General features: G+C 37.9%; 1 protein-coding gene across 2 annotated transcripts in view; it reads right to left on the minus strand.

Annotated features, from left to right (window-relative positions):
* ST7 (suppression of tumorigenicity 7) overlaps positions 1-20,199 on the minus strand; it is a 136,322-nt gene that overhangs the window by 17,243 nt on the left and 98,880 nt on the right. For both annotated transcript variants that reach the window (XM_054273745.1, XM_054273755.1), the window contains exons 9-11: positions 10,122-10,236; positions 2,214-2,286; positions 507-609 (exon numbers count right to left, since the gene is read on the minus strand). In XM_054273745.1, coding sequence (XP_054129720.1) covers positions 507-609; positions 2,214-2,286; positions 10,122-10,236 — 291 coding nt within the window. The remainder of the gene's footprint in view (positions 1-506; positions 610-2,213; positions 2,287-10,121; positions 10,237-20,199) is intronic.

Raw genomic sequence — 20,199 nt, forward strand, 5'->3', positions numbered from 1 at the left:
TGGGAATTAGAACACAAATCTGTTTTTTTTTACTTTGCACTTCTCAGCAATTCTTCCTCTCTGAGCTTTGCATCCTCAGAACTTAATGACAGGTCGCTGCATAAGGAATTACTAATGCAACTTATATGAAGTACACCATGACCTCCAAAGATAGGCTCTTTTGTACAGCATGCCAAAACCATTTTCTTACATATAATCGTCAAAACACATAAAATATGCTACTTTGAACTAGAAGATCTTTAATGACTATTTTGTGAGTAATAATCTACCTTTATGCATGATCTGCCTGCAGGTCAGCATTTGGTGAAATCCACATCAGTTGAAATTTCAAGTTGCACAGTCCTGAATATGAGATTGCAAACCAAAAAACTGTGCATACTATCAGCTTTTTCCCCTTTCCATTGTTTGCTCTCTTTTCCACAACATCACTCATTACTCTAACACAAAAATCAGGAGTTATATCCTCAGCAGGGTCAGAGCTACAACAATGTTTTCTCAATACTCACTTTTGGCACATGTGGATTAAATTCTACTGCTCTGTGAATAGCTTCTACTGCATTCATCTCTGCAGTGCTCAGCCCTCGCCTTGAAGCAGCCTCTGGAGAAAATCTACAAAAGCAAAGAAACAAACACATTAGGTCAGAAATGCTAGTAAGAAAAATTCAGAAAAGGAATCTAGAACACGGGCCCATGTAACCAAACTGAGTAATTTTCCTATGCTCTCCAAACTTCCATAGCAAGTGGAAACTCTGAGTGATCTATTACATCAAGGCCTATAAAAATCCCAGCAGAAGCAGAAAGCATGTTTGTATCTAATCATGGCAGAAAGTCAGTTCAAACAGTCCCTTCTCTGTCACTAACCTAAGTTTGCTCTAGATACCTTGCTAGGGGCATACTCAAAGCTGAAATTGCAGGGGAAAAAAAAAAGAAAAGAAAAGAAAAAATAACAAGACCAAAAAACCCCCAAAAAGCCAGTGCCAAATTATTGTTGGAGGGTTTATATTAAAAACAGGTTTGGGGAAGTTTTAGGAAGGTTCCCAACCCAATGCCCCTGGGTCAGGTTGAGATGGAAGCACGATGCAGCAGCAGTAGCAGGTGGTCTACTGGCTGCAGCACCATTGAGGGTAGCATGCCCAAACTGTGGGCAAATCATCTGCCCCAATGAATAAAAAACCAGACCATGCAATCTCTTTCTCACCTCACACCCCACGGCTAACTCCAGAGCTGTACTTGGCAGGCAGACACCACAGGGAAAGCTGTGACAACCTTAGCCCTGCCCTCCCAAGCTGGAGTCGCTGTGTAGGGAGGAAAGATGTTGCAGTAGGTACTGGCGATCTACAGGATAAAAAGAATGAAAGAAAATTACTTAGAACTTGATGTGTACATACACTTTAAAAGCAAAAACTGTCAGGATGTCAGTCAAGAAAATGGCTTTCCACTCCACTTGCTTTTCAACTTTAGGGGGGCATTTGACCCTCAGGTGCACAGACACAACTCTGCCTGAGATTTGTGTGCAGGCATCTGAGAGCAGAATGGGGTTTTGAGCTCCATCTCACGAGGAGCTGAGCACCCTTTCAGAGTGGGCCGGTGCTACCAAGTCCACAGGCATCAAACAGATGTGCTCAGCACCTTGGAAGGTTGAGACCCAAGTGAAAAACATAAAAGGAATGAACAGATATTTGTGTCTCTAAAAATATGAACATCATCTACCTCTCAGAATCCCTGACATAATAATGCTAAATCCACCTGCTGCTATTTAATTAGATGAGCACTCTGCTGACAGCACTTGTAAAATGACATTGTTACCAGTGCATCCACATTTAGTTTTTACCTTTTTGCGTCAAGTTTACACAAAGTTGAAGAGGTTCAGCCACACAACCCTTTTCAGTTGCATCTTCACCATACTGTCTAGGAAGCCAAAGCTCACCCAGACAGTATTTATAAAACTGAAACAAAAACTGAATTTATGCAATTTCTCTTATTTTCTTCTTCCTTAGCATCTCAAGTGCAATGTTTGATCACTACAAATTTTTTACACATAAAGTAATTTTATCAAAATTTTTATATTATTAATTATTTTTTATATATAAAGTAATTTACCGCAGGTCTTAATTTTCCTGCTAAATCAGCAGATTGTTAGGGTGTGGGCTCAGCTAAGAAAAATCTTACATTAAATCAGGAATTTTTCTGGAATGTGGTTCTTAAGCACTTACTTGTCAGAGACAGCTCTGGCTTTGAGCAATGCAGCTGTGTAGCATATTGTTGCTGATTTTGGTAAACTTATATCTGTTGAAAAGAAAGGAAAATATTAAATATTTGAACACTTAAAAGTGTGCAGAAGAAAAGTGATTGATTGATTCTTTAGAGTAAGCATGACATACACAAAATTAGTACATGAATTCAGAATACTTTCTTATCTTTGGACTTATGCTGCCATGTCACATGGATTTTTAAATTTCCACCTGATATACAGGCTTTAAAATGTGTGTTAATGACCTCTGGAAGTGCTATTTAAACAGCAACTGGTATCATTAGAGAACTAATTCAAAGAGTGACATGATGGAGACATAATGAAACAAGTCATTACTCCATAGATAAATATATAGATAATTTGGAATACCTGGATTTTTCCATAGTTCACAAAATATCTAAGTAATACCTGAGGGCTATCTACTTTACTCTTCATGTTTTCACTGAGAAGCATCTGTCTAATATGAGCATGCAGTAGCTGTACAAGTTAAGACAGCTATTCAAGTAATAATGGATATGACTTGCAAACAATCAACCAGTAGATTGATTGAAGCTAAAGATCTACAGTAAAATAAGGTGTTTTGCCTCTTAAGAAAATATTGGACCTAAACACACATTCACCAGACACTCTAGCAATTTTATCCTGTTCCAGAGACACACAGGACCATAAACCCAACTTAACCCATTAGTTAATTTATACGTTTTCTACCAGCAAATCGGCACAATGCATTCAAAAGATAGAGAGAAATGTTGCTTAACAGACTTGAGTGATGTAATTGTTTTCATTGTTATAGAGAATTGACTTCCACATTTTTAATCTCATGTTGTGATCCTTGGAGATGTCCTGTGCAGAGCTAAGAGCTGGACTCAGTGACCCTTGTGGGTCCCCTCCAACTCAGCTTATTCTGTGATTCTGTAATCCACCCAGCAGTCACATATTGAGACTGAAATATTCCAGCATCAGAAATTTAAAGATAACAGGTAACATGAAAAAAAAAAACCAAACCACAATAAACCAAACCCACTAAAGGTTGGATTCTGCAAACCCTTCTGTACACACTGATAACTGCCTACAGCAAACAGAAAACACAGCATAGCAAACACAAGGCACTGAGGCAGGCCCACTGTAGAAGTGAGGAGCAGCTAATCTGACTGTTGCTCTAAGAAACTATCTGTCCCTTGGTTTGTCATTAAACTTGATTAGAAAGATGAAATTGCCATGATAACTTGGCTACTTCAGGATTAACAGACACTTGTTATTCACTGAACTCATGTGCCTTGCACGATAGGGCTCCAGAAGGGAGTTACACAGAACAAGCAAGTCCTATCTCAGCAGTCATCATCCTTCACTTATTAATAACCAAGCAACCAGGCACAATGTCATTCTGTGAGACAGAAAACATTGCCAGAATGACTGTGGCACTTTGAAAAGGCTACCTGTAAATCCTGTTATCTTTTTATGCACTTGCACTTTAAGTATGAGGCGTACAGATCCTGCTGGTGGCTTCCCTATAATATATTGCAACTATAATTTCACTGGAGTATGTAATTGTAGTGACTAAAGTAATTAAAATCAGCAGCATGCAGAGCAGTTTGGATGACAGATATATTAATTACTCCACTAATAGAAGACAGCTACAGACACAGGCATGAGCATATCTTCAGTGACAGGAAAAGAAAATATTTCTGAACACATCCAATAATCTTCTTTATATCAAGTTTTCCTTAACATTAGGAGTAAAAAGTTATTTCCAGTAAACAGAAATGCCTTTTAAACATAGTAAAACAGTATCACAAAATGCTGTCTTCTAGTAGACAGTAAGTGTTCCTGAGCTGGAAACATCTTGCACATAGATTGCAAGATGATTCAAAATGAACAGCTGGCATCTGCAAGGAAGAGAAATGTGGTGAGATGAGCTAAGGCTCAGATACACCATGTGAGTCCTTTTTGCAGAAGAAATGGGATTTCTCAAAGAATGTTGTGTTCAAATCTGATCACCCATGGTAAAGAACAACAAAAGCAAACAGAAGGGTTGGACTGTTTTTGTATCAAACAAAATGAAATGAAGACTGAGAGAAGATCCAACTGTTTCCTATGCAGATCCCCATGGAACATCAGGAGAGAAGAAGGGTTGCTCAGGTAAAGGACAGCATTTGCACAAGAACAGAGTTCAAAATTAAATTTAGGCCTCAGATTAAAAGAAAGTTTCTGTGAAATGAACATTTGAGGGAGATTTCCAGGTAAAACAGCAGGGCAAAAAAACCCAATTAATTCTAGGATGGAGCTTGCTCAGCTCATGGAAGGGGCAGTATCATGCAGGGAATGCAACAGCAGGGGCCCTGATTCACCCAGGAGGCCTCTTCCAGTACTGTGCTGCTAGAGAGCAAGCAGCACTTGTTTGAGAATAATACTTACAGACCCCTACCAATGGAAGAAATAGATACAAATGTTCATATTTATCACAGAATAGCAGAGTGGTTGGAGCTGGAATTGAGCTCTGGACATCATCTAGTCCAACGGAGACAGCCCTAACAGGTCCATGCCTGCTTGCTTTCAAAAGTGTTTTTCTTTTTGTTTGCTACATATTAGACCAAAAGTGTTTAGTCCTGCTAAATGCTGGTCTATGACTACAATACTTTAAAATAATTTTGGCTTTATCTCCAAAACTTCACCCTCATATTTTAGAGAGAAGTATAAACAATTATGTCTGGTAACAACTTGAATTTAGCAAGGGAATTGTGTCCAAACTAGCCCTAGGAGATATGTACTCTGTCAGAACCAAAGTGAAGTTTTAATAAATGACTGTGTCCAGCTCTCTGAGCCATCTGGCAAAACATCTTCACATGCACTGTTTCCCACCCTCCTGTGATTACTTGGGGAGCTCACACAATGTGCTGAAAGATGTAACTGCAATTCTGTTGTCAAATCCATCAGGACATTTTTGCTTAATAGAAACTGATGTGTCAATCTAGAAAAGACTCTCCTTCTTTCTTATTGCTTGTATTGCTAAATAGAATGCAAAAATCTAGACTTAATTTATAAGAATTTTCTTTTAATAAGCCCCAGTCATGTATGAGGAGGGCTGGGAAAGCAAATTCTTACAATTCATTTGCTTCTTAAGCAGCTGCTTATGAGACTGAACTGATGGAAAGATGCTGTGGATATGCAGAATATGCCATATATCATCTAAAAAGGTCATGGGATCTAGTGTGCTTATCAACAGAAACTAAAACAAAAAAATTATTCATCTGGATATGGAGGAATGCAACATTCCCTACCAGGTCACCCGAAGGCTCTAAACATGAAGAGACAGGCATGTTGCAATTGCTTTAGTCATTAATAAATGCAAAAATATAAGTCACTAATCACAAATTATTCCCAATTTTGCACAGGTGATAGGAAGAATTGCTTATAGATTGAAAGCACTCTAGCAAATAAATACGTGCAGGCTGGAATCAGTGATGACAGAAGAGAGATGCAGTCATGTATAAAGACACAAACATTAAGAAAGAAAGTGAATTAAGCTGATACAAATGGTTAAAAACAAGAGTAATGTGATGGAAATCATTAAAGAAAAGTATGAGGTGAATATCAGGGGAAACCAGTATCAGAAAGATCTGATGTCCCATTAGAACACTGATCACATTTTCCTACAAAATGTAGAAGAAAACATGCTGGAAGGAGAACAACTATATGTATGGTGCTTATGAAAATTAGTTCTGATTCTCTGTACTTTTGGCATTCTTTCTCAGTAGTGGGAAACACCCCAATCAAACACAGCCCCTATATTACAGAGGGAAAACCACAAGCAGCCTTTATTTTGCCATAACCACAACTAAAATTTACACTATTCAGATATGGAAAGATTTAAAATTGCTGATTTTAAATATTTCATATGCCACTCTTGCTGACAAGCATATCAGCGACCAAGCAAGAGTCAGCCACTTTAACTTGACCAAGTTCAATCCTAAATGCCTGTAGAGAGTAAGGAATAATTTCTGCTTAAGAAAGTTAAAGAGAGCAAGACTAGCATAATTACTTTAGACTTCTTGTGCTTTTGCACAAATAGGCAAAACAAAAAATGCCACAGAATCATTTGGCAAAAAAAAGAAACCAGATGGTATGAACAGACACAAACTGTTGCTGAAACCTAGCTGAAGTGACAAGTGATTTTGATACGGAGGAAAGAAATCAGTTCTTGCAAGCATAAGCTGGAAAAGATGTGATAGGAACAAAGACAAACTATTCTCTCAATATTACTGTTACACAAACTTGAGGTCTTGATTTGTGTCTCTTTGAGAAGGTAGATTAGATTTTGGTATAAGCATAACTAAAAGGAATTTTCTCTTAAGATATCTCTTTCAAAGAAACAAAAGGGGTATAAAACACTGTGTATGAGGAAATGGCTGCTTCCATACTGCCACTTTCTGAAGAAAACTCTTCATTGCACTTAGAACGCCTAGCCAGTTAGCTCCACCAGGTAGAATACCTCTAAAACATCAAATATAAACATGGCAAGTAATGAAACTATCTATAAAACCCCTGGAGACCAGAGCTAATGCAACTGATGGCTGCATGCAATTGCTTCATCAATCTGCAACTCTCTACAAAAAGACTGCCTTCAATATAAATAGAATTTACATGCATAATCTGTAAGGACAATAAGAAATTGGACAGAAGGGGGCAGAGAAAAGAGAGTAGCCATGAATTAGCTACATTTTAGAAAAGTCACTTCTCTGTGTTAACTGTTAGGATTTCACTAAGTTGTAGGTATTCCAAGACAAAGAAGTCTTTGTTTCTAAAGTTGTCTTGGGTTGCAAGATGTAGCTGGGGGTGCGTATTCTATTGCCATCTGTTAGAGATGGGGCAGCTATCTTCTCTTAATTGGGCAGTTTTCTTTATCTCTTCCACAACCAATCCTCTCTCTGGGAAATATCTGCTGTTAATGAGCCACCGAGTGCCACTGCATGACAGATAAAATGACATCATCCCACTGGGAGATTTGGGCTCCACCCAGGGGGGGAGCCAAGCATTCCTACCTGGATATAATCTGAAATTTGGAACACCAGAGACAGCCTTTTCCCACTGGATTCCCAGAGGAAGACCAGGCCCATCCACACCCTTATCAGACCTTCAGAGGTTTGGTAGAGGCTCACTGCTACAACAGAACCACACCCGCCACTCCAGGAGGACTGCAGCCACCTATTAATCAGACTGCTAGACAGGGTGTCAGGTCATATTCTGACTCTGTCAGTGGTTTTTTGTACCATTACATTTGTATTTTTAACTTTTCTATTAAAGAACTGGTATTATTATTCCCATATCTTTGCCTGAGAGCGCCTTAATTTCAAAATTATAATAATTCGGAGGGAAGGGGGTTACATTCTCCATTTCAAGGGAAGCTCCTGCCTTCCTTAGCAGACACCTATCTTTTCAAACCAAGACAAAAGTGTTTCTTCAAAGGCCTGCATTTTGACATAACACTAATTTAAAGCAGGATTCTGCTTGAGCAAGCTGTTACCAAATAGAAAAGTGTCGAAACATAGAGCAGAATGAGATCTTTTGTATTAAAACCCCATTTCCTTTCTATGTGTCCTTTGCTCTAAAATATTGTCTCAAGTGAACTCTGCATTTGGGACTCTGGCATGGTGATGTGGCCTTTCTCCTCTGCAAAGAGATATGTGAGAAAAGAATCTGTGCAAGATGTTCATCCTGCAAACCAGAAGGGTTTTAGTTTCACTGGAAAATACTATACTTTAAAAAATGAAAGCAAGGACAGGTTTAGAGAGGAACCATTGCATCACTAAGATTAAACACAGAGGCATCCATTCTGTCTAAACCTGACTTTAAATTGACAGAAAAGTCTGAGTTTTCACACACACAGTGCCCAGCTTATCACTTAATACCTATCAAAGCAACTGGCTGCCCAGGGAAATTAATTAATCAGTTGCTCCAAGCATCACTACAAGCAGACCAACTCCCCCAGCCATAACTATTTCTGCTGCAAATAACATGGATATGTGTTAAATCAGAGCCAAAAATATTTTCAGAATTCAACAGTATTTAGGTCATCCTCACTCTATTGACAGACACTGAACTCTGAAACCATAATGATGTAGCTCAGCAACAGTGCATGCTGTTCCACTAATGAGACCCTTTTTCCATGAATAATGAGTATGGACATCAGCTCTGTTGCCAGGTACATAATATAAACACAATTTAACACATGGCTTTTGGTAAAGCAGTGCATCTGCTTACAGAGGCTGAGGTTTCACATGATGTGGTCCAACATTTTAGCCCAGGGTGGGAGCAGACTGCTTGAGGAAACAATTTGTTCATATGTTATCAAAATACAATAAATCAGGTTTGGTCTTAGTCAAAAAAAAAACCAGTGGAGTGGGACCAACAGAAACTGCAGATAGGAAAGTATAAATGAGTTCAGTGTTTTATATTCCAATAAATCTTACAACACATGAAGCTGATGAGTTCTAAAATGAGCTGAGACTCCCTGAGACAGGCCTTCTGAGACTCATGAACTGTGAGGGTTATACTGGTTAAGCCTGTGTTTGATGAGTCCTTTTGCAAACCCAGGGCATACACACACCATACCAAAGTGTGAGTTGAAACTGCCTATGCTCAAACAGCCAAAGTAAGAGCTTTATTTTTAAAAGTCTCATTTGTTCTGACTCTATCACATGCTTTTGAGAAAATGAAACACACTTTCAATATTTATCAATTTCCATGACATAAAGTGCTACCATGGTATTGTTTAAAATCATGGATCAGTGCTTTCAGTATGCCAAAGTAGAGCTGACACTGGAGTTTAGTCTTGAGATTTGAGAACACAGGCTAAATACCCTGCTCTGTCACAGTTCTGCTATTTCCCAGGACTATTACCTCATAACTACATTGAAGACTAGAAGATGCCAAAATACTGTGATGCCTGGGGAATAAAAACCAGCATTTCTACTTTGCTTTTTAACATGGCAAAATAAAGAACATAGACATCTCCCCCAGGGTCACAGGAATTACTGAAATACAAGGAGCTACTAGAAAGACTCTGATGTTACCACTTTAACTGCCAATGTCTTCAATCAGACTAAGTACAACCAAGATCTCTTCCAGAGTCATTAGTGCTACTGAATGGCAGTATTCAAGGGGCTGGGTGACATTTTGATCTCTGCTTAGAATGATTTGACTCCAAAAAGAGTTGAAAACATTCCAGACTGGACTGCTAGAAGTGATTATCACTAATGTTACTTGTAACCAGCTGCTTATTTATGTTTTTCTTAAATAGCCTTCAAGTTTAAAGACCTAGAGCTCCAGCAGCTGTGTTTTGAACATGAAAAGAGTTGCAGTGCTGCATAAACCAATGTTTACTGAAAAACAAAACAAAATAATACAAAATGTTCACCTAGTCTTCTGAGCTTCCCAAAGTTTCCCTATAAGAAATCAAGTCTGCTACTCAGTAAGCTGCTATGAAGTTACACCAATGTTCTCTTCCATGCTACTAAGTCAACAATCACAGGTAACTCCATGGGGGATAATATTTTCTTCAGAAAAGGTTTGAATAGCATGCAATAAAAATTCAGCAGAACCTAAACAGTCATTTCTTTAAACATCAAAAGAAAACAAAGAAAGCACAGGGGAGCTGCTAGTGAGTGCCATCACCCTGTACAATTATTTCAGCATGGGTTGGCAGAAAAAATGCACAGTATTTAATCTTGGATAAAGGATTGTGTAAGGGCATGTATGAAGCTTACGGCTATCAATTTAATTACAGTGTTTCCTAAATATTAGGAGTTTGACTTAAATATATTTCTTCTGTGTGTATCACCTAGAGAAAATACAAATACATATTTGAACTTACCATCATACTTTGCTAAGACTGCCTGGACATCTGCATATGCTTGCAGTTCCAGCAAAGCCTCTAGCAGGTTTTCATGGATGTTGAACATGCTGAGCAGGGGAAACTCCTTCATCAACTGCAATCAATAACATATGAAAAGGTTAGATTATTAAAATGGAGAAGGTTTCTTGTTCAAAATGCATTGAAATAGAAAACACCAAGTTAAAGTTCCTCAGTTCCTCTCGCTCTTAGTTTTTTCCCAAAGCTCAGGATTACCTCTTGTAATTTCTGAGAAAGAAATTTCTGAGCTCATAATGGATACAAAGTCAGGTTCTTCTCAAGACATGCTTGTATAGGATGTAATTAGTCAAATCCAACAATCCAGCTATCTGAACACATAACTCTCCTTCAATGAACAGGCTTCTTCAAAGTGAAAAAGAGTTATTGTACTGGGGAAGAATCCTCACCAGTGTACCACCAGTGTCTCAGTTGTATGCAATCCAGCACCTCCCACGTAAAATCATAAAATACATTGAAAAACCACAACAACATCAAATTAAAGATGTTACATATCTACTTACATAGATAAGCTTACATATATGCAATCATATTATCAAGTATATGATACCAGGATTTGTAATTTTAAATACTTAAGAACACAATTGCGGCCAACATGAAGAGAAGAGAAGAGAAGAGAAGAGAAGAGAAGAGAAGAGAAGAGAAGAGAAGAGAAGAAGAGAAGAGGACAGCAACAATAGGAAAGGTAAAGCTCATGCAAATCAAACACCATAACTAAGGAATACATCTTGTATGACAAACTGAATGAAATATGGAGTTAAAATAATCTAATCTTTTCACATGTAAGCATCTGTACTTTATGAACTAAGCCATTGAGAGATACCAGGAATATGTTTTTAGATACCCTCAGTTTCAGTATCTGCATAGATTCAAATGGCTGAAGCTGATAACTGCATCTCTTTTTTAAGTCACATCTATAAGAACCATCCATGTTTTTTACTGCAGAATTGATTAAACAATATTTTTTATTGTCAGAGTGATTTTCTAAAGAACTACAGTGTTAAAAGATCCTTGCTTCCTTGTGTGCCCTTTATGGTTGTTTAACTGCTTTTGTGATGTAGATTCAGCACAAAGGGTCTCTGAGAGTGAAGAACTGGGGTAGCTGATATTACCACTGCTTCTCAGGAACTTGCAGGGAAATACTAAAATTTACAATCTCTCTGATAGGGTTTATGAGAACAGAAATACTGTAACATGCCAAGTAAAGAATATGATTCAAGGTCAGCCTTACTCTATTTGAAAATAACAAGCCAGATCTGAAAACTCTGACAGTTAACAAACCTACCTCTCAAGATGTAAACAGCAAAACTGATGAGAACCAGCAAATCTTAATTGCACAAACAGATAAGATAAAAGTAAAAAGGATTGAAATGAAGGATAGATAGTCATCATGAACTTCAAAACATGAGAAAAAGGTAACGCACTGGAGCTTCTTCACTCTGTTAAGAAAAGAGGCCTTAACAGGTAAACAGAGAAGCAAAGCACAGAGAATTTCCTTCTTGTGAAATGGTCTGGTATAAGCTAATGGAAGAACTATTCTGACCTTCAAGACTCAAGATTTGTCTGTCTGGAATAGCATTGACTTTGCTGAAGATTATTAGAAGATGACAGGCAAGAATGGCAGTGTTTTATTTAACTGATTATATAAACTTCTGGCGAGAATCAGGATCACTGAGAGAGCAGCTGAAAGAGGCCACTGAAATTTTCATGTTAATGGCATTGGGATGGCCATAAACTCCTGGTTTCATTGGTAGGAGCTGAACCTGTGAAAAAGAGCACAAACAAAACTGCAAAGCTTTTCTCCTCCATTAAAAAAAAAAAAAAAAAGACCACAGATCTTGTCAGGTTAAGTGAAAGGGTTTGAGAATAAAATAAAAATTTTAAGTCATTGTTTGTGAAGACAAGTAAGTGCAGGTGAAAATTCATAAAATTGGATTCATTAGCTAAAGATCCATCATTGTCTCCTTCTCCTCATTCTTGTCCTTACTCACTCTTGGATTTTTAAGAGAGGAAGCTACTATTTGGCAGGAAAGAGCATGACAGAATCTGGCTCTACATAAATGTGATTTAAAGTTCAAAATGAACATCTTGCAAAGAAACCTCTCTAAGGGATTAAGAAAGATTATCCCTGCTCATTGAGAATGAATAACGGCTGGCAAAATAATATTCCCTCCAACAGTGAAGAGAAGGAAAGGGAAGAGCTGCTAGTTACAGATGTACTCTGGCCACTAAAAGCTCTTACTCTGGTTCTCTGCCTCTCACTGACATCACTCACTGATTATTTTTTTTGCTATTTTAATTAGGTTCTGTCAGAGTGATAAAGCCTGTCTCAGACAGCAGAGGAATAAAGGTCACTGTCTGCACTGCCAGGCCTCCAAACTGAAGTGTTAATAAAGGTTTCATCTGGGAAAGGTCGAGTGTTAAGAAGACCAAACCAGTAATATTGAACTCAGTTAATACTATAGCCTCAAAAATAAAACACCTCTAAGTGACCACTCAGCTATGAGAACACTGACTGTGCATAAATGACAGCATGTTTGCTATTAAAAAAAAGAAAAAGAAACATTAACTCATTTTTCTGTCATGTCTGGATGTAGAGTTTCTAGTTCTCACTGCAAATAATTTCCAGTCACAGTAAATATTTGTTTACTGAGAAACCTGCCAGAAAGTAAAGCCACTTGGATGGAAGAATATAATGACAGGTCATCTTTCAGGTCTCATAGTGAAAGCAAACACTGGGAAAGAAAAAACTAAACTGCCACACAGGTCTGGTGGCTGGTCAGGGAAGGCCATATATTGCTTGATATATATTGCATATACATCCATGAGGAGCAGTGGGAGCAGACTGAGCTTGCTCCCCTCCCTAGCAGACGGAGGGGGAGCTGGTTCATGCTCCACACACAGATGTAAAGATGGGCTCATTATTCCCAATTATTATTCCCAAACATTGTACCTTAATTATTCCCAAACACAAGATGAAAAACACACCCTTGAGTTCCCCAGACCCGTACATCATTGAGCTCTAACTGGCCTCCAGTTTAAGAGGCACAGACATCCCTTTGCACACAAAGATTTATTTTCTGCAAAGTTACACACCAGTATTTGCCAAATCATTTGGATTATAAATTTAAATTATTTTTACTTTACTTTAACCTGAGAAATAATTTTGAGTGGCAAGCACAGTACTTCAAGACAAGATGAAGGCTCTGCTATCATCTTTCTCCACACCTTCAGACCTCAAGAGACAGTCACCAAATTCAGCACTCAAGATTTCCTGAGCCACAGAGCCACTACAGCATTTCACATATACACTACTTAGGACTAAAAATGTCATTGTAAAATTCAAGTTGGTTGGTTTCTTGGCTGGCATTAAAGAGAAGTGTTCCACTGAGCTAAACTAATTTTCACACCATGCGAAAACAAGACACTACATGGCTATAAATGTATTCCCTCTTTACAACATGAGGATATTCAAATGGCTGTTGAACATTTAATGCCAAATCTATGTTCACAAGGATTTTACTTTGAACTTCTATTGGTCAAAATACTTTCTGGAGATCCAAGTCAGACCTGGAGCTGGGTTTCTTTGGAATTCCCTTCCAATTCCTCTGTGTGTTTGGGGGAAAATAGGTACAGGTGTAGAAAGTGGAACTGCTTTTCTCTGAAAGAGTCCTTATGTATACTGCAAATATATAGAAAAGGTAGTTTTGCAGGTAATTCAGCTTTGATTTTTTAGATAAATAATATTTTGGGAATATAAGTTTGCAGAAAAATTCTGGAATTAAGTCTGACACAATCTGAACATATCTGAACACTAGTCCCAGAAGCACCCTGCTCCCAGATTCACTTCAATTCACATTACAGGGTGCAGGTTCAATGATTTTGTGATAGATATGAAAAAACAATGACTGGAAAAAATACCTTATGGTACAAAGAAATCCACATCTGATTTGTTGGATGAGGAACAAGTTTCATCTCCCAAAGGACATTTATTGAAGAAGATTCCCTAACTGAGAGTATTTCAGCTACTGGCATTTTCATTTAGATATAATTTTGAAAACAGTATCAAGGAATGTAGCTTTAATGTCTGCATCAATTATTCTCCCTGTGACAACACTAACATCATGAATCAATTAACCAAGAAACATTATTTGTGTACAAACCCACTATAACCTCCAGTTTATACCTACAACTAAACCCCAGGACTCAAGGGAATGCAAAGGTGGACAATGAATAATGTTATATACAACCTGCTGTTGACACATTTATTCTCCATTTGCATAATTATATGCATGGTCACAAAATTTATGGGCAGGGCATGCAATCATTCATTGCTGCTTGTACTCCCATCTTCTCCACAAACAAACAGTACCATTAGTCAGATCAATATATTCAACTGAATGCATTCAAAAAATGCAGTGTGAATTTATCCCAAAATAAAGAGACAACAAGAAAACAAGGGGAATTCAATGCAAACAGTGAAACTGCTACAACCTTAATTACTAGTGCATATGTTTCTGCAATGGGTATCTGAAAAGGAAAACTGTCTCCTAAAGAAAGCATGGCTGAGGCTGCCATCCTTCAGGTGCAGCTGTCCACCAAAACTGAAGGGCCCACAGTATGGATAGCACAGCATCTTCACAGGTGCTTTGCATAAACTGCTGTCTGGTACAATGCCCCATAATCTGCTAACTGAACAAGGTGGCAAAGGTAAAACTCCAAGCCATTTCTGAGTAGAAAACCACAAGTTTCCACTTCTGTGAGCTTCACTGTCTGCAGATGACCTTTCAGATGTCAAAGCTCTGACTGAAGCTCACCCTGGGCTTGAGGCATTGGCAACATGTCACTCCATGTTGACCTTCTGATGTCTAATTAGATGCACTAATTCCTAAGTTGTTCTCCTCGCCAGCTCAACTGGCAAGGACAGAAGGGGAGAAATACTGTGAGCAGACTACAGTTAGCACACAAAAAGCCTCAGATGCTTAAAAATGAGTCTAACTCCTGGTCCTAAAAGTGCAACTCATTCCACCACTGTCCCTTTGTGAATGGGATTCATGTGATAAAAACACATCATGGCTCTTGGAGTTGGAAAAATATCTAAAATACACTGGACCTATCTGAATCAAAGTTCTGCTTAATTATAGCAAAAGCAGGAATCTGTCAATTAATTAATTCCTTTAAGTACTGCATTCCTTTTGGTAAATGATCACTGGTTTCTTTGGAAGCAGCTCTACAGTTACCCTTTTACAGCTCAGAGAGGATAGCAGCTAAGAAACCAAATCAGTCAGATCCTGTTGTTTTGAAGCTTGGAAATGATTAGCAGTAGGATCCTTGTATTTTCCTCATACGTGGAATTCAGGAAATTAGACAACCTCAGAGTGTAAGAAAAGAGATCCAGATCCAGTTCACACTAACTCTGGGATGGCATGGCTTTATAATTTGCCAACATTCCATTTTAAGCTTGAATTTAGACCTAGTGCTGCATAATATTCAAAGACAATATGACTTCTCTTCAATGCAGGATTAACAATGAGTAAAGTGAAAAATGATCTTACTAAATATGCAAACAGTAAGGAAATATGTTAGAGCATGAAGCCTTTTTGTTCTCTCTTAATTGGAGGATTAAAGTGTTTAGAGTATGACAAGTTCTTTAAGAAATACAATTATGAAAATGCTGTTATTTGGATTATGCTGTAAAAAATGAATATATTTCAGGAATAAAGGGAAATTTAAAGACAGATATGGCATGAACCCAGAAGAACACAAGTTGTTCCAGATTTTGCACTTACTACTAAACAATCATGTTATATAAAACATGTAACAGTTCTAAATTATAATAATGTTTGTCACATCAAATATTAGTAATTTTATAAAGAATGAAAATGAAGTCATTACTCACAGTCCTGCTGAAAAAAACCCCCTTTATTTGCATCCCAGATTCACAGAATGTTTTGGCTTAGAAAGGACCTTACAGATCACCTAGTTCCAACCCCCCCTGCTGAGGGCAGGGATACCTTCTACTAGAAACAACCTGCTCATGAAAACTCATATTAAATACATCTAATTCCTCCTGAAAGTAAAGGGGCTACTAAGAGGTGGCAAAAGCAGTAGACAGAATTAATCCTGGAAAGAACATCCCAAAGTACTTTTTTTCAGAAACTGACATATTTTTAGCAGTGGATTTTTAAGTGAAATAAAGTGAGGAAATTATCTAGGAGCTCAAAAATGAGCTAGGATGATCCAAAGAGATGGAAGACCATAATTAAAGTAATATACAGGTCTCTGAATATTGACTGATGCAAGATGAACAATAAGGAGTCCAGTTACCAGGGCTCCCACCAAGACTATGTGACTGTATTCTATCTTAATAGAATGACAATGCTAGAAACCTGTAATTTATATGAAAAACATTACTGTCAGTTTAGGTAGTAGTCACCAAATTTTTAGCTTTTGAGAGTTCCGAGCAGAATCACAATCATGACTAAAAGTGAGGGGTCTGAGTCACGTGAAGATAAAGGAAGGGATAAATATCATTAGGGGAATCACAGAAGTCTCCACTTTAAGAGCCCACTGAAATGAGGGATATTCCAACTTACTGTACCCACTTACCATAGCATGTGAATCTGTGAACAAACAAACTGTACTTGAATATAGAGACTTATGAAAATGTTAAAATCAGCATTTATCACTTGCCATTATTGCAGTGCTTGTGGATCAGAAAAAGAATTAACTGAAGATATCAGTCTGTGGTGGAGACTGGCAAATGTCACCATTCACAGGAGTAGTAAAATATATGTAAAAGTATAGTACAGTAAAGAACAATAAAATCTATGAGATAACACTGGTCTCATTGAACCAAGTACCTTCCCTTCAAATTTTAATAAATGGTGCTTGAAACAACTGCTACAGATGTGAATAAAACTAGAATCCCACTCACAGCAGCCCAGCCTGCCTAACCTGACCTGTGTAACACAAGTCAAGGAGTCTGACTCACTAATCCTTGCCTCAAGCACAGAAGCATTTGGGAGACACAGTCAGTAGCTGTCGCACAGAAATTGTGTTGTTAAGTTGCTAGGGATCACAACATCCTTATTAGGAATAAGTACTCCCTTTGTTTCACACAACTTGGTAATTCAAGGTGCAGAACACTGTTCTGGCTACATATATGTCTTACTCAAAAAGTAATCAGCAGTGCACACAAGAATAGAGAATTCAACAGAATCTTGAATAGAAATCCTTATTCAAAGCTCAGTAAAAGAAGTTGCCAAGAAAGTATGCTAGATTTGCAGAATGATCATACCAGCAAAAATCATTAATACAACTGATCAGAAGAAGATAAAAACCCAGCCTGCCCATATCATTAAAATTGATTTAGTGTGGTTGAGTACCCTTTCAAACCCTTCAAGTGACAAATCCTCTTAAAACTATTTCAGATGCTTAGGGCAGCCCAACTATTTACAAAACTTCTCATGCAGCCAATGAATAAGCATGCAGCACCCTTGACAATACAAGCTGCTTAGGTGTCCTCTGTGGCATAAAATAGTGACTACAGGTGAGCACCAAGATGAACACAAAAACACATTAAACTGAAATATCCTCAGCAAGGTTCTCAGAGCTAAATATGTAAAAGCAGACTTCTAGGTCCTTTATAGTGGTCTAAAGAGTAATTTCTCAGCAGATATGACTGATACTAGAAATAAAATACACTTTTCTGACCCTGAAAAAGTGTTTGTCATTCTTTCCTTCTCCAGACTTAAGGAAGACCTGGAGACTCTCTTCTCTCCCTAAACCTCACTCAATTCTGAACAAAGTTGCTGAGCATAGAGCAAGCTGCAATTCCACTGTCTCAGAAATATGTACTTAATAAGAACACAAAGCAATCTTTGAGGGAATGCATGCCCATGGGGCAGGAGATAAATACACTCTAGAATGAGTTTCTTTCATCTTCTCTCTGAAGGAGGAAGCAATTAACAACTTCCACTTGCTTTGTCCAATAGCATACCTTTTGCCTGCCACTCTTCTCTTTCATAAACATACATCTCCCTTCAATTAAAGCTTGTTTCGCCAAATGTCCTCCAGAACAATCCCAAGAAGCTCCAATTACTTTGACAATTCATTTTCCTGCATGGTACATTTTCATCTGGATACTCCAGTGACCCAGTTAAGAAAAATGACTGTGCTGGCCTGCTCCTGAATTCAGTGGTGCAGTCACTGATTCAGTCACCCAAAAAGCAGAGAGGGAAATGCCTTTGCATACCCTCCCCATCCTCTGTTTTCCATCAATGAAAAACACAAGATGCAAACTTAGCACATTCCTGTTTTCTTCCATTGTAATGCTGAGGGATTCTGAAAAGAGAAGACGGAAAGCAGGTGGCACAAAAAGCTACCCTTGCTCATCACCACTACTGGCTTGGAAGATTCAACACAAGGGATACTAAAGATTACTCACAGCCACCATTATGGCCTTTCCCCTCTGCACATACTAAATCCTCCAACATCATTTAGAACACACTACTTAAAATCCTCCCAACATAATCAGCACAACAAATAAAACAATGAGCACTGTAGACTTTCTCCTCAGGGACAGTAAAAGCAACCTAGTTCCCTCACAGACCGTATCATGCTCTGTAAAAACAATAATAAAACTGGAATAATTCTGTTGACTACATTGGAGTTATTCCAACAACACACTAATCAAAATGAGATCACAAGTTAACTCAATATATACAAATAGTGACAGCTGCTGGTTTCTATAGCAAAATATAGTAAATAATTATCATCAGAAATACAAGCAAAAGCAACACCTATGTATGATTCCATTACATGCTTCCATGGAAACTACAGGTTTGCAATTCCCATTAATTCAACTGAATGAATTATGTCCAAGCAGCAAAGCCAGCAAAAAAATACTGTCTCAAAATCAACCACAGAATCAACAGAAATTCCTACCCAGTTTTTTAAAATTAAAGCACCCTTGATTTTAAACAGTTTTTTAAAAAGCCTCTGCTTTTAAAATTATTATATAATTCAATATTATATTAAGAAATATGATTTTCCTATCAACAGTGTATATAACCATAAAATAAAACTCTTATTTAAGTCACCAACAGCTCATTTTCCTTCCATTAAGGTGCTTTAAGTAGGATCTCAGCCTTTTCCTACAAAAAATTCAAGCAAGACCATCTAATCCGTCAGTAATGTCCTCAAGATGGCCTCATATATGCAATAAATTAAACACTCTCAAATATTTTATTTTTTCGAAGTGGCAAAGACTCACTACATCCCAATCATATTTCCCAGATGGTGTCATGAACCTCTTAACACTTCATTTCCATCGTGTTCCATGTCTTGAGAAACCTGTTTTCAATCTTTCAAACACAAACAGGGCCTCCACCCTGTGTTCCCTGATGTTAGATTCAGCAGTCCCCAGCCAACATATTCTTCATATTCTTTTTAGGATTAATAAATTCATCTCCTTCCTCATCAATCACACAGAAACCTTCAATGACAGATTCATGTTCTTCAAACCTCTCCATAAGTGTACTATTTATGTCTTCTATGAAGAAATGGAGGATATGCATTCATCAGAAGTAAGTAGCTCCAAGCCAGTCTGGGAGAAGCATCTGCAAAACTGACTTGACCCTGATTTTGCTCCCAGCATACTGGAGCTGTGACCTAGAGTTACTGCTGCTTTAATATTTCATCCACAGACTTGCTAATTCTCAGCTCTGCTTGCTTAAAAAGAAGAGCTGTAAAGGTATCTAATTCAGTTCTGAGAATTTGGCTCAGCGTCTCTATGTGGAAAAACACAGAATGCATTGATCTGAGTTGAAACTCCCTAAGATGAAATTCCATCTTTATACCTCCTCTGTCTTGCATCCAGTCCTTTTATTTTAACAAAACATTCCTGTTGAAGAGTGTTTTTTGTTTTTAAGTGTCTAATAGCTGATGACTCTGTCTCCCTGTTATTGCTGCCTCTGGAAATCCACGTTGTACTTAATTGCAATAATTTTCTATTTTG

The sequence above is a fragment of the Melozone crissalis genome, unplaced genomic scaffold (assembly GCF_028551555.1).
Source record: "Melozone crissalis strain CALT ecotype California unplaced genomic scaffold, PUWL_Pcris_2 ptg000004l_1, whole genome shotgun sequence".
In the NCBI taxonomy this organism is placed as follows: domain Eukaryota; kingdom Metazoa; phylum Chordata; class Aves; order Passeriformes; family Passerellidae; genus Melozone; species Melozone crissalis.